The sequence below is a fragment of the Lithobates pipiens genome, unplaced genomic scaffold (genome assembly GCF_037356315.1).
Source record: "Lithobates pipiens isolate NorthernLeopardFrog02 unplaced genomic scaffold, aLitPip1_a1.2 Scaffold_25, whole genome shotgun sequence".
Lineage (NCBI taxonomy): Eukaryota > Metazoa > Chordata > Amphibia > Anura > Ranidae > Lithobates > Lithobates pipiens.
In genome coordinates, this window is record NW_027507787.1 from 82,213,777 (window position 1) to 82,229,575 (window position 15,799).

The 15,799-nt window shown below is 40.1% G+C and overlaps 1 protein-coding gene across 2 annotated transcripts in view; it reads left to right on the forward strand.

The window, feature by feature from the left end:
• The window catches only part of OPN4 (opsin 4), a 174,803-nt gene extending 159,267 nt beyond the window's left edge, over positions 1–15,536 (forward strand). Inside the window, exons 9-11 of one of the 2 annotated variants that reach the window (XM_077454604.1) lie at positions 5,863–6,015; positions 6,358–6,426; positions 14,823–15,536. In XM_077454604.1, the coding sequence (XP_077310730.1) occupies positions 5,863–6,015; positions 6,358–6,426; positions 14,823–15,080 (480 nt within the window). In that variant the 3' untranslated portion in view covers positions 15,081–15,536. The remainder of the gene's footprint in view (positions 1–5,862; positions 6,016–6,357; positions 6,427–14,822) is intronic. The other variant, XM_077454605.1, reaches the window with a different exon arrangement.
• Positions 15,537–15,799: the final 263 nt, after the last annotated feature.

Genomic DNA, 15,799 nt, shown 5'->3' on the forward strand with positions numbered 1-15,799 from the left:
AGTATGCTTTTCTTTGTTATTGTTACTTGTGATATGTTAGCCTGGATTACCATAGATAGCTTCATAGGTCACTATATGAAACCAGTTCCTGATATTTCTTGCATGGCAGTGGTCTTTTTGTTTACCAGATGGACATGTTAGGGTATTGTTGCTCTAACAGACACATGGCTATAACTGATAATGTACCGTTGCCAATAACTACATCAATTTCAACATTGTATCATAAATAGGGGTGCAACGGATAAAAAAACTCACAGATTGGATCGTTTCTCGGATCAGAGTCACGGATCATTTTTCAGATCAGCAAATAATAATTGAATTTGCAAAAACCTGAGAAAATTCCACCACCATATAGTCCCCACTGTAATATCCACAATCTTCCCACTGTAATATACATCTCCTCCACTGTAATATCCACGCCATCTCCCCCACTGTAATATTGGCTGAGTATGGCTGGGTACAGCTGAGCATGGCTGGGTATGGCTGGGTATCACAGAGTATGGCTGGGTATTACAGAGTATTGCAGAGTATGGCTGGGTATGGCAGAGTATTGGCAGGGTATTGCAGAGTATTGGCAGGGTATTGCAGAGTATTGGCAGGGTATGGCAGAGTATTGGCAGGGTATGGCAGAATATGGCAGGGTATTGCAGAGTATGGCAGAGTATTGGCAGGGTATGGCAGAGTATTGGCAGGGTATTTCAGAGTATGGCAGGGTATTGCAGAGTATTTGAAGAGTATGGAGGGATGGCTGTGACTGCAATTGTCACAGAGCAGAGCTGTGAGCACTACAGATCCAGCCCACAGCGCTGCTGCCATCTGATCTCTCCCCTCCACTGTACAGATCGGTACACCGAGGGGAGAGAGGAATGACGCATGTTTGTTTACAAGTGATTGCTCTGTCATTTGAAAGAGTGGTCACATTGTAAACAGCTGCTGGGTGTACAAAGATGGCCGCCGCTCTGGAGCTAGGCCGAAACCTTGGCCTTTCCTAAGGCCAAGGCCGCGGATCATGGAATGTGAGTTGGAGACCTTGGATTTTAAGCTCCTTGAGGGTAGGGACCGATGTGAGTGTGAGATGTATGTGTAAATTGATGGCGCTATATAGGTACCTTAAATAAATAATAATATAATAGATGAGCATCTTAATGAGATGTACAGGGATAGGGATAATTGTAGATATGCACACTTACTCAGGATGGACTGGTGTCTTTATTTAACCTTACTAACTATATAACTTTTCTAATATAATAGAGTTGGGAAGGGTTGGAACCTCCGCCAATTTGTTTTTTTAGTACCTGTTTCCACAGAACAATATTGTACATTCTGTTCTGACACCTGGACTTGAAGCACAAGACAATCTCCCCAACGGAGACACAGACAGGAAAAAATATTCTGCAAGATAGATCATTTTAAATAGTTTAAAAGGATTATTCACCTTTACAAAAAAAAGAGGTAAGAGATGTTTGTAGATTAAGGCCTGCCTCACACCTATGCATTGTTTAGTGCGTTTTCAGTTTTGCACAAACACACTTCAGTCCATGTAACATGGTTTTCTATGGACGTAGTTCACATTTGTACATTTTATGGAAAGGGTCAGGGACTTTTTTCATTTTTTTCCCCATAGACTTCAATGGATCAAAAGTGTGTATTGAAAAACGCAAAATGCACCTGCAATATGCAATGAGCAACATGCATTGGTGTGAATCAGGCCTAAAACAAACTATGCAGCTGTGAGTAAAGATTAAAAATACCCTTTCTATAGGTGTAGGCCATTTCCTTACATACCTTATGAAGCCTGAATGGAATACTCCCAGGACCTTGCTAAGTACTCCCAGGATGCTAAGTGAGGCCTAGTCGTCACTGCTCACCTCCACTATCACAGGAGTGAACTCTTTCTTTTACTCAAGCCCTCCTCACATGCTCTGTCTCTCCCCTGATGCAGTAGCTCTGTGGTCAGCATTTGAGAGATCATTTGCTGTGATGGTGGAGATGAGCAGTGACGACTAGGCCTCACTTAGCAACATCTTGGGAGTACTTAGCAACGTCTTAGGAGTATTCCAGTTAGGTTTCATGAGGTATGTAATGGACTACACCTATAGCAAGGGTATCATTCAACTTTAGTCAGAGCTGCACAGTTTGTTTTTATCTACAGATGCCTCTTATCTGAGTAAGCAGTTTTGTGGTAAAGGTGAATTATCCCTTTAAGTACATTTACTGTATAATTGAACATGACTTATTTATTACTGTTGGTCTAATAGAAATGTGACATATAGATATCTCACGAATACATAAAAGGAACATACAAATTCCTGGACCATCCCAAACAAAATAGAGTGCATGCTATTATGGCCCAACACGTGTTGTTATATGCCCCTGGTGCACGTTTAAATGCCGGCCATTCTACCAATGATAATTGCAAAGAAAGAGATTGACCCCAACATATGAAGTCACTTTCCATCCATTATTATGAGCCATTGCTTTGTGGAATACTACATGTAGGAGATTCTACATTGAGTCAACATGCGAGTGGAAAAAATAACTTATAAAAGCATATTGCACAATGTTTTGAAATTTGCTTTAACACGTGACACACAAAGCAACGTTTACAATCCATGATAGCATATTAAGGAAAAAATCCAAATGCAATCCTCCAGTGATAGCTATATGATTAATGTGAAGTGCTCTACCCTTGGAGATCTGTATAAAGAAAAATGTAATGATAGTTACATAGACATAAGAGCTTATTGTTCCGCGTGTTATCGCACAATGTACTATTTTTAATCCACAGTATTATATGGCTAAGCCTTTCCAAGGCACAATCCTTCCATGCTTCAAAGGACTGCCATTCCAGCTCAAGTATTAGATTGTATAAATTACTATATATCCACAAATACTGTTTTCCGCTGAGGTGGATGTATTTAGCCTTGAAACAATAACCCCCAAGCAAAGCAAATATTGTGATATGAATACCTTATAAAAGCTCTTGGTTTGGTGTTGTGAGAGAATGCTTGAAAAAAGGATGGTCCATGTGAGGTTATGAGGGACAGAAGAAAATGCTCAATGTTGCTTTCTTCAATGTATAATTAGTACGCAATTCTACTGTTCACACATATCTTTTATTACATGTAGAATTGTACAATAATTGTTTGTCAAGTCCCACAAATGCTGAAGCTAATTTAAAGCAGATGAACTTGAAAAGCAATGATGTTGAAATGATAAGCGGCACAGAGAAGTTTGGTAAGATGAGAAAAGTCTGTATCTCGAGGTACATCCTCTGAGTACATACAGCTCACGCCTAATACCCCAGAGACCTGTGCAGTACTAGCTGATGTGTCAAGACCAGATAAATCCTGTATTTACAAATACTGATGTCGTTCCAGCTTTTTTGAGACTTTTTCTTCTAATTCAAAATGCCACTTTCTACTAAAGGCTACATTACACCTGAGAATAGCTTCTTTGAGCATTCATGTGTTTTTATGCACATTTTTATGCATGTTTTGGAACTTGGCAAATAGAGAGAGAGAACTATCATCTGTTTCATCATTTGTTTCTAGGTTTTTCAGCTTTTTAGTTTTTCTATCATCTTTTTATTAATTGTTTTATATTATTCATTTATTATTATTATTTTTTGTTAGGGTAAGGGGTAAGAGTTAATGTTATGTTAGGATTAGGATTAGGGTTTAGGGTTATTTACTATTTTTTTTGTTAGGGTTAGTGTGTTAATACTACTACTACTAATAATAACAAATGAGTAAATAAAGGTAAAATAAATACACAAATAAATAAAAATAATCATGAATATTAAGCAAATACAACAAATGAATACTATGTAATAATAAACAAATAACCCCTAACCTTAACACCTAACCCTTGAAAAAATTATGAATACATTAGTATTATTATTAATACATTATTATTATCAATAATAATTTATTTATTTATTACATATCAACATTTTTTACATGTATTATTTATGATGCTTTTTAGTTATTTGTGTATTTATTTTACATTTATTTATTCATATAATATTATAAAATTTTGTATTACATTTTTTTCATTTGAGCAGAGAATCGCAGAAAACTGTGTGACAAAACGTGTGAATGTGCATAAAAATGCCAAATGTCGCGTTTCATTTCATTTGTATGTGATTAAAAAACATGCCAAAAACTCGCAAATATCCCCAACTTGAGCTCCAGAAAAGCTCCAGATCTTCAGATCTTTTGATCTTCAGGCATTTGGCTTCATGTGACTTCAGGCACTGATATGGACGAGAAGGCCTGGCTCAAAGTTTTAGCTTAAATTCATCCCAAAGGTGTTCTATGGGGTTGAGGTTAGTCAAGTTTCTCCTTCCCCAAACTCGCTCATCCTTGTCTTTATGGACCTTGCTTTGTGCACCGATGCACAGTCATGTTGGAACAGGAAGGGGCCAATACGCAAACTGTTCCCACAAAACTAGGATTATGAAATTGTCCAAAATGTCTGGGTATGCTGACGCCTTAAGAGTTCCCTTCACTGGAACCAAGGGGTCAAGCCCAACCCCTGAAAAACAACCCTACAGCATAATCCCCCCTCCGCCGAATGATTTGGACCAGTGCACAAAGCAAGGTCCATAAAGACTGCACAGAGTCCTGACCTTGACTCGATAGAACACCTTTGGGATTGAATTAGAGCGCAGACTGTGAGCCAGGCCTTCTCGTCCAACATCAGTGACTGATCTCACAAATGATCTTCTGGAAGAACAGTGAAACATTCCCATAGACACACTCCTAAACCTTGTAGACAGCCTTTGCAGAAGAGTTCAAGCTGTTATAGCTTCAAAGGGTGCACCAACTCAATATTGAACCTTACAGACCAACACTGGGAGGCCATTAAAGTTCATGGATGTTTAAAGGCAGGCATGCCAATACTTTTGGTAATATAGTGTGTGTGTGTGTGTGTGTGGGTGTGTGTATATATGTATATAGTTGTCACAGATAGAAATAACATTTTACAGAGGATGCAATCCTTTTCCCATGCTACTAAATTATATAATTATTAGCAGGGGTTCTCTGAGATGTGAAAGTTAGTTCCATGTAAAAAAAAAAAAAAGTAAAAAACTAAACTAAAGAAATAATCCATCACTTGACGATCAGGGTATGCTATCTAATCTTTGTCACTTTTGGTTACTGATAGTTATAGACAAATTTTAAAGAACTGGTTGTCCACCTCCCGAGTTGCCAATGCAAGAGGTCATACTATGACTTAAACACTGATAGTTGAACACCAGAGGTTCAGTACCACATTATTTAATCCTTTGCTAAAATTGTGCTGCTTATGGTCAACTTTTTATGTATACGATTAGATTGTTTTTATGTATATGATTTCTCTGGTTCTTTTTTTACCTGATAGCAGTCCAGAGTTTGCTTTATGTTTCTACAAATAACCTTAAAGTCACTTGTATTGTATTAAAGGGTCAGTCAACACAAATAAGATTTCTGGAGATTTGAATCTCCCACCATATTTATATATAATTCTAGTGGTGAAAATTTACATGTCCAGGTTTGCCCACCTGCTACAACAAAGTCTAGGAATTTTACTTGCCTCATTGGCAATTTCTCCCTTGCTGTAACGAGAGAAGAAAATGTCCAAAGCGTGCGGGGTGAAGATAAGAATGTTGCTGTTGAAGACCTTGAAAGAAATACATAATGGCCACCAGTGTCCACTTATAACAGAAATATCAATTTGGTGTAGACTGACCCCTGTGGCAACACATTCATTACGTTGTCCATTCCCATTTTCACCTTGCCAACCATCCAGTTATTTCATGGAAAATGATCTGCACCCCATAAAACAATATGATTATTTCCAATATATTCATTACAGGGCTGGACTGATACTGAAGCTGACATTAGTAGTGTGAACTCCAGGCCAGCCAGTAGGCAGGTTTCCTATGAAATGGGCAAAGACACCACTGAGCTCAGTGACATAATGTCCAAAGCTAAGCTGAAAAGTCATGATTCTGGAATTTTTGAGAAGGTAAATGTGCATATTGAAATATTATTTATAATTTTATGTTACAAGGTACATTTTAGTTCTCCATTGTGGCCCATCCCCTTATTATATTTATATTTAAATTCTTTGTTTACTTTTTGCTTCGTTTTAAAGTTATACTATTTATTATGACCTCACAAAATCAATAATTATATGTTTTACACAATCTTTTCTTTTATGCATGTGTGCTATACCATTTATTTTCAAATTATGTTACCATTTATATCTCAATAATGCTTGGGTTGTATTTTTAATTATTTTTTATTTCTTATTGTAATGTAGTTATTTTTTATAAACACTAAAAATTACTTTTTAAATATGTTCTAGACCTCCATGGATGCAGATGACATATCTTTGGTAGAAATTGGCCCATCCGATCGCAGTTCTCCTCTTGCAGTAAGTATGTGTTAAATCATAAATATTTCTAGAGTCTAGGTATAGGACCCAAAATGAACATCCTAGTAAATCTTTTGAAGCTTTGGTTTGCTGGAAATTATATTCATAATTATAATTACATACTTTTTGATGTCTTAAAATAAGGACTAATTGACAGAAGGGTATTATTGGATACATTTTGGGCAGTGTTATAAAAAAGGGAAGGGGGCGTATCTCTGTTCTAAATAAACAAAAACAAAAAAGCAGATTGATCTGGACAAAGGGTTTGATTTAAGCAAATAGACTGTGCATTTTGTACTCATTTTCCCCAGAACTTAGGGAATGTGGTAAAGCTTTGCACAAAGTTGGAGTAAAATCCGATCATTCAGAACGAAGTGACGTAGAACACGTATGACAGGGCAGTAGCCAATAGCTTTATTCTCATAATTTATTCTGAGCATGCGTGGCACTTTGTGCTTCTGAATTGTCTACACATGATCGGAATTTAAACAATCAGATTTTGTTGTCTGAAAATTTTTGATCCAGTTCTCAAACTTGTGTGTCGGAAATTCCAATGGAAAAAGTCAGATGGAGCCCACACACGATCGGACATTTTCCGTCGGAAAGTCCGACCGTGTGTACAGGGCATTAGTCTGCATCCTATTATTTCAGTGTGAACGGTCAGATTTATATTCCCCATAAGAATTGCCATCAAGTTATGATGTTGCCAGCCCTCTCTAGAATGGTCAAAACGTTATATTTCCTTATGATCCAGAACTCCTTGGTGTATGTATACCATCACCAGTGACTACAATAATCACTTACTGTATAGTATATTTTTCCATACTTTGGCAAGTACTATTTTATAGAGCTAGTTTCTGTAACACATATAAGAACAATATAGGTCTTAGGGAGATTGGAGAGTAGCCATTGGAGAGTGAAGCTTACTAGGGCAGAGCAAGATCTTCATCAGTCCACCTCTTGTACTCACTAGCAACCTATGACAGCAGAGGACGATGGGTACCATATGCCTTGGTATTACACGCTTTCTTCAATATGTCGCTCTTTGAATGCTTTCCTCTATTGTCAATAAACAGAAATCTCACTAAGCCCTAAGCTGATCAGTGTTACATTATGGCCTCTCCAGTAGGGATGAGCTGAACACCCCCCGGTTCGGTTCGCACCAGAACTTTCGAACGGACCCCGCGTTCGTTACGAACGTTAGAACCCCATTGAAGTCTATGGGACTCGAACGTTCGAAATGGAAAGTGCTAATTTTAACGGCTAATATGCAAGATACTGTCCTAAAAAGGGTTTGGGGACCTGACTCCTGCCTCAGGGGACATGGGTCAATGCAAAAAAAAGTTTTAAAAACGGCCGTTTTGGCGGGAGCACTGATTTTAATGACGATTAAAGTGAAAAAAAAAAGTGAAATATTCCTTTAAATATGGTGCCTGGGGGGTGTCTGTAGTATGCCTGTGAAGTGCCACGTGTTTCCCGTGTTTAGAACAGTCCCTGCACAAAATGACATTAAACGGAAATAACACCATTTAAAACTGCTTGCGGTTTTAATGTTATATCTGGTTCCTGCAATATGGTTGAAAATCATTGAGAAAAATGGCATGGGTAGCCCTCCCTGCCCATTACCAGCCTATTTGGGTCTTGTATGCATATTAAGGGGAACCCTGTACCAATATTAAAAAAAGGAAATGCGTGTGGCCCCCAGGCCCTATATACTCAGAACAGCAGTATACAGGCGGTGCAAACAAGACAGGGACTGTGTAGGTTTGTTGTGTTAAGTTGAATCGGTTTGTAATTTTCAACTGGTACATTTTTAAAGTGTAGCTCCAGTCAAAAAAACTATTTTTAAGCTTTTTGGAAAACATAGGGAAGGGTTATCACCCCTGTATAATTTGTTTTGTCGTCCATCTTTTTTCATCTCACTTGCTGCTGTCTGATGTTTGTAAGTTGGATGTTTGAAAGTAGGGGCCTGCCCTATATGCTCTGCAGAAATGGCGGAACAAGGTGTTGGTTTTGCCACAACATTGTAAGCCCTCAAAGTGACTCTTGGTGGCCGCTGGAGCACCCTGCTGTGAACGATTATATCAAGAATTGTAATTACATGCCATTGTTGAACAGTGGTAGAAAAATTGACCTTTGGTGGTTGTGGTGCTGGTGCCACAACACTATAAGTCCTCACCGTTACTCTGGGTGGGCACAGGAAGGGGCCCTCCTGTGAAATATTATATCAAGAATTGTAATTACATGTCCCTGTTAAACAGGGGCAGAAAAATTTGGCCTTAGGCACTGCTGCTGGTGCCACCACACTGCAACCTCTTCCATATACTCTAGTTTTTTTGCTGGAATTAGCCCTGCTGCAAAGCATTGCATCAAAAATTGTACTTAAACGCCCCTGTTAAACAGGGGCAGAAAAATTGGGCCTTAGGCTGAGGTGAATATCGCGGTGTATACTGCGGTCAGGGCACGCAGACAATAACCAGAAAACAGCAGAGATAAAGGGGTATATACAGATGTATACTGTGCTGTGCTGGAGGCACACACAACTTCCAATAACTCCTGCAGATGGCAATTGGGCTCAAATAGAGAACAGCTATGTAGGTGGATTATAGCGGTATGTACTGGGTACAGAGCATGCAGACAGCACGCACTATCTCCTAACACTACTGACTGCAAGCTCTATTATTAAAGATAGATCACTAGCTATATAGGTGAGGTGAATATCACGGTGTATACTGCGGTCAGGGCACGCAGACAATAACCAGAAAACAGCAGAGATAAAGGGGTATATACAGATGTATACTGTGCTGTGCTGTAGGCACACACAACTTCCAATAACTCCTGCAGATGGCAATTGGGCTCAAATAGAGAACAGCTATGTAGGTGGATTATAGCGGTATGTACTGGGTACAGAGCACGCAAACAGCACGCACTATCTCCTAACACTACTGACTGCAAGCTCTATTATTAAAGATGGATCACTAGCTATATAGGTGAGGTGAATATAGTGGTGTATACTGCGGTCAGGGCACGCAGACAATAACCAGAAAACAGCAGAGATAAAGGGGTATATACAGATGTATACTGTGCTGTGCTGTAGGCACACACAACTTCCAATAACTCCTGCAGATGGCAATTGGGCTCAAATAGAGAACAGCTATGTAGGTGGATTATAGCGGTATGTACTGGGTACAGAGCACGCAGACAGCACGCACTATCTCCTAACACTACTGACTGCAAGCTCTATTATTAAAGATAGATCACTAGCTATATAGGTGAGGTGAATATAGTGGTGTATACTGCGGTCAGGGCACAGACAATAACCACTACACAAGAGCAAGATAGGAAATCAGCCAAAAACGATCGGTGTGTAACTGTGTTGAAGGTACACAGAACACCCACTGCTTCAGATGCCAACACACTACACGAGGCCGCCTCAAAGGCGGCCTTATATAGTGTGGGCCGTGCACTACACAGCCTGAGCTATGATTGGCCACAGGCATCCTGCCTGTGGCCAATCATGGCTCTCCTCGCTGCTGGCGCTGCGATTGGCCAAGCATGCGGGGTCACAGTGCATGCTTGGCCAATCATGAGCCAGCAATGCACTGCGTCATCGCAGTGCATTGTGGGCCGTGCGCGCCATACGAATTTTGACGCGAACGGACCAAGAGTTCGGATTTCGCCGAACGGGCGAACAGCCAATGTTCGAGTCGAACGTACGTTCGACTCGAACACGAAGCTCATCCCTACTCTCCAGATGCAGATAGCAAGAACCGTCTTTTTACAGGGCTCCTGGTGTGGAGGGGGAACCTAACAAATCCCTTCCAAGCAGTTTACTAGATCTGGGCAAGATCTCTTTGCCTTGCTGCTTCCTTCTAGACTCTGTACCCTTGCTGCTTCCTTTTAGACCTCAAACAACTCTGTACCCTTGCTGTTTCCTCTTGAACCTTGATGAACTCTGCACCCTTGCTGCTACCTCTTACACTTTGATAAGCTCTGTGCCCTCACTACTACCTATAAGACATATATACTGTATACTCTTTACCGTTGCTGCTTCTTCCTAGACCTTAAACAACTCTCTACTGTTGTTGCTTCCTTTTGGACCTCAACATATTCTATAACCTTGCTGCTTTACCCTTCTTGCTACCTCGAAGACCTCTATAAACTCTGTATCCTTACTGCTTCTTTCTAGACCTTAATAAATGATGCACCTTTACTCCTTCCTCCTAGCCCTTGGTAAATTCTATACCCTTGCTGTTACCTTCAAGACTTCTATAAATGTGGTATCCTCGCTATTTCCTCCATTACCTCCTGCTTTTTCCCAGACTCTGTACCCTCACTACTACCTTAAAGATCTTGATATATTCTGTACCCTCTCTTCTTCCTCCTATATCTTGATAAACTCTGTACCCTTGCTGCTTCCAGCTACAGCTCAATAAACCCTGTACCCTTGCTGATACCTACAGTTTGAAAAACTCTGCAGTGTCTCTGCTTGCTACTAGTCTTCAAATTCTGTACCCTTGCTGCTTCCTCCTAGCCCTTGGTAAATTGTGTACCCTCACTGCTTCCTCTTAGACTTTAATAAATGTTGTATACTCACTGCTTCTGCTTAGACCTTAATAAATTTTGTACTCTCACTGCTTCCTTTTAGACCTAAATAAACTCTGCACCCTCGCTGCTTTCATGTATTTAATCCCTCCTTCTTATAACTGCTTGCATTACCACAGAGGAATAATCTTCATGGTGCATACTGAATAAAGTCCACACAATTGTCATTCATAAAACATTTTACAGTATCAGTATTACAAATGGTGGCTGGGGCAATTTCTCTTAGGGCAGATTACTTCACACAGCGATCTGACCATGTACTTTCTTTCCTCACTTCAACTCCATAAAGGATGCATCTTGGTGGGGGGTTTGTGGCATTTCCAACAATGCCATATTCCCCCTGTATGGAGAAAACCAAACACTGGCATATGGCATCTTTTCACCAGGAGACTATCTGGAGATATTAAAAAGAATAACCTTGCTCTGCTCATGCCTTCATTGAATTGCAACACAAACCCTTTGTGCTGGGGCATAATTTTTTTTAACTGAAAAAAACCCACAATATCCTCTTAACCACTTGCCGACCGTCGCATGTATATATACATCGGCAGAATGGCATGGCTGGGCAAATGGGCATACAGGTACATCCCTTCGAATTTGCCGCTGTGTGGTCACGTGCGCGCCGCCGGGAGCTCCGTGAGTAGGATTGTGGATCCTGCAGACTCGATGTCCATGGGGATACCCGTGATCATCTCACGGAGCTGAAGAGCGGGAAGATGCTAATGTAAACAAGCATCTTCCCGTTCTGCCTAGTGACACTGTCACTGATCATAGCTCCCGATCACAGTGAAGTGCCATTCGTAGCCAACCCCCCTAACAGTTAGAATCACTCCCCAGGACACACTTAAACTCTCCCTAGCCCCCTAGTGGTTAAACCATTTACTGCCAGTGTAATTTTTTCAGTAATCAATGCAATTTTATAGCACTGATCACTGTAAAAATGACAATGGTCCCAAAAATGTGTCAAAATTGTGCGATGTGTCCACCATAATGTCGCAGTCATGATAAAAATCACAGATCACAGCCATTACTAGTAAAAAAAAAAATTAATAAAAATGCCATAAAACTAACCCCTATTTTGTAGACGCTATAATTTATATAAATGATATAAATCGCTTATTGCGATTTTTTTTTGCCAAAAAATATGTAGAAGAATACATATCGGCCCAAACTGAGGAAAAAAATAGTTTTTAATGTATATTTTGGGGATATTTATTATAACAAAAAGTAAAAAATAATGCTCTATTTTTGGTTATAGCGCAAAAAATAAAAAACACAAAGGTGATCAAATACCACCAAAAGAAAGCTCTATTTCTGGGGAAAAAAAGGACGTCAGTTTTGTTTGGGAGCCACGTCGCATGGCCGTGCAATTATCAGTTAAAGTGACGTAGTGCCGAATCACAAAAAGTACTCTGGTCTTTGGCCAGCAAAATAGTCCGGGGCTTAAGTGGTTAAAGCGGGAGTCCACGTTTTTTTTTTTTTTAAAAGCCAGCAGCTACAAATACTGCAGCTGCTGACTTTTAAAATAGTGACACTTACCCGCCCAGCGCCCCCGCGATGTCGGCACCCGAAGCCGATCTCTCGATCGTCTCTCGGGTGCTGCCGCCGCCATCTTGGGTATGGAAATCAGGAAGTGGAGCCTTTTGGCTTAATTTCCCGGTTCCCTACTGCGCATGCGCGAGTCGCGCTGCGCAATAAGGATAGTCCCCGCTGTCTCTGGGATCCGTGTGTTTCCCAGCAGGCAGCGGGGGACTTTTGGAAAGGGGCATAGATTCTGCGGAAAGGGGTGTACCTTCTGCAGAATCTACGCCGGAAGTGGGTGCAGATACCTGTACTGTACAGGTACCTGCACCCCCTCCCCCCTGAAAGGTGCCAATTGTGGCGCCGGAGGGGGGTAGGATTCCAATGAGCGGAAGGTCCACTTTAGGGTGGACCTCCGCTTTAATGACCCCCCTAATATTTCTCTATATAGCTAGCTTTTTTCCATATGCAGTTTATGGTGCCTAAGCAGTGATATTAAAAATATACCTTTTTGCCTTTGTTTCCTCTTACAATAACAGTACACTTTGTGTGCCTAGGTACTCATGTGCCATTAGCTGTATATTTGAAATGTGAGATCATCTAAGGCACATGTGTACAACACAAGGCCCGCAGGCTGAACCCGGCCCTTCAAGCCATCATGTGTGGCCCTCACACCCAGGGGGAAAGGTGGAACTGAGATGTTAAAGAGGAAGTAAACCCTGATGAGTTTACTTCCTCTTTGATTCCCTGCAAAGGTAAAGCATAATGGACTACTATGCATCGCATAGTAGTCCATTATGTGTCACTTACCTGACACAGGAGCCAGCGATGTCACCGCTGTCCCCTGTAGTCCGGAGCATCCATCTTCTCGGTGGGTCTCGCTGCTCCGCCGCTGTCATTCGGCGAGGCCGCAATGACGTCACTCCCGCGCATACACATGGGAGCCGCCACTTGCAGCATATCGCCGTTGACAGTGGCGCGCACAGTGCACCTGCATGCCTCTGTCTATGGTGCATGAGCCGTAGACAGCGGCGCCTGTCTTTCGGCAAATATCTCCTAAACCGTGTAGGTTTAGGAGATATTTCTTGGATCTACAGGTAATACTTAATCTAGGCTTACCTGTAGGTCAAAGTTGTTTGTAAGGGTTTACAACCACTTTAACAGCCTGTGAAAGACAGGTGATTCTTGCACACTCTGCACTCACATGAAGCGCATCCCTGAGCTCTGCACATAACGATTATTATGATATTTATTACCCCTTTAAGATCCCCTCACTGTTGCAATTTGGTCACACCCATCATTCAGTGTGGTTCGGTGGGGGGAGTGGTTGAGTTCCTGCACCTATTCTCTGAGAAAACAAAAGCCCTGCATAACTTTATATAGTCTTACAGATACAACCAGCCCTTCGAGCGTAATCATAATGCTGATGTGGCCCACAATGAAATTGAGTTGGACACCCCTAATCTAAGGCATTGCTGCCTCTGACTGCTCGTCTCATAAGAGTGAGATTTGGTAATACCACTACTGTACTGCTCATTCCTTGCATAAGTGAAAGCTGTGTCTAAGGATCTGCCATGCATGGATTTTATTGCTTCTCTACTCATTCTGTAGAGTCATGCTTCCACTCACTTTCCTGCTACATCTTCAGCATGAAGATGCAGAAGGAAATGATAAGGTCACCAGTTAGCATAATAAGAGGAAGCAAAATCCTGCTCCTCTACCAAGATGGCTAACTATACACAGGGATACAGGAATTGATTTACTAAAGGCAAAGAGGCTGCTCTCTATTTTCCCAAGAGCTTTGTAAATGTGGTGTAATTTCACTTTGCAAAGGATATACAATCATGTGCAGGGAAAAAAATAAAAATAAAAAAATATATAATTTTGCTTGCACATTATTGGATTATGGAAATCAGCCGAGCTCTCTTGCAAAGTGAACAGTCTAGTTGCCTAGAGTTAGTAAATCAACCCTAAAGTGTGTAAAAGGCTAGGTATGTTAGATGGAAAAGATCAATTGCAGGGAGATCACAAGCAATACCCGTTACACAATTTTCTCAGTTCAGGCCCTCTTTAAGATCAAACATAAATATTTATAAATCACATTCACAAATGGAAAAAAAAAAATCTGTGTTTACATATTTCAGAGTGTTAAATTTGCTATTATTTAGTCATTAAAATGACCTACAGTTTCGCCATTTTGCAGCTTATAAATCAAATTGCAAATGTGCTTTCTCCACTGACAAACCTTATGTTCTCCTTTCACATTAAAGACAGGTAGAAGTTTGAATGGCTTTGGACAAAGAAAGGGAGATCCTATCTCCCGTGTAGTAGCATCACGAATACCCAGCATCGTAGTGACCTACAGCAATTACCAAGGCAACCAGGCAGCAGGAGAACATAACTCAACTCTGCCCTGTCACAGGACCAATGGACCAAAACATAATACAATCGCCACCATCATTACGGAAACCATACCTGAAAACAGCACAGAAACATCGACAAATCAGTCATCACCAAAAAAATCATGAAGAAAAACTATGTATACATTGACTATTCACTGTGCCATCATTTATTCTGGCTACTATACAAAGACCATGGAAAGGGTATTTAGTTCTGTATTTATGGCAAATGTATCATTCCACACCATCAGTGTATTCACCACAATTATCTATCTGTAGTGACTGAGTGTTTATTCTGAAACTATTTAAATGCTGGGAGTTGTGTTGGTTTTTTCTTTTAGGGAGAACTACAGATGTCTTCGATTTTGTAGGAGTTGTAGAAAAGAAATTGATAGAGTAATCAAACTGGCAAAATACAAAGCACAGGAAGAAACAACAGAAATGATTCAAGCAGAATAATTCCTAATGTTTAAATTTCACTTGAAATGTATACAGTATTTATACTGTGCAAATATAATGTATCAGTAGAAATGGCAGAAAATATACTGCCTGTTGAATGTGAAATACCAGAATGTTACTGTAAAAAAAAAAAAAAAAAAATATATATATATATATATATATATATATATATATATATATATTATTAAATACTATAGAAATAGTAGAATTAAAAAAAAGTTAATAAAGAATTTAAAGAATAACTCTGGGCAAATACAAACAAATGTATTTGTTATCTATTGTGTCCTTCCTTTTTTTTTTTTTTTTTTTTTTTATTTTAGATCACAAACACATTTTTCTATTTATCTGTGGAAGTTCACGAAAAAAAAAAAAACTCCTTCTTGCTCACA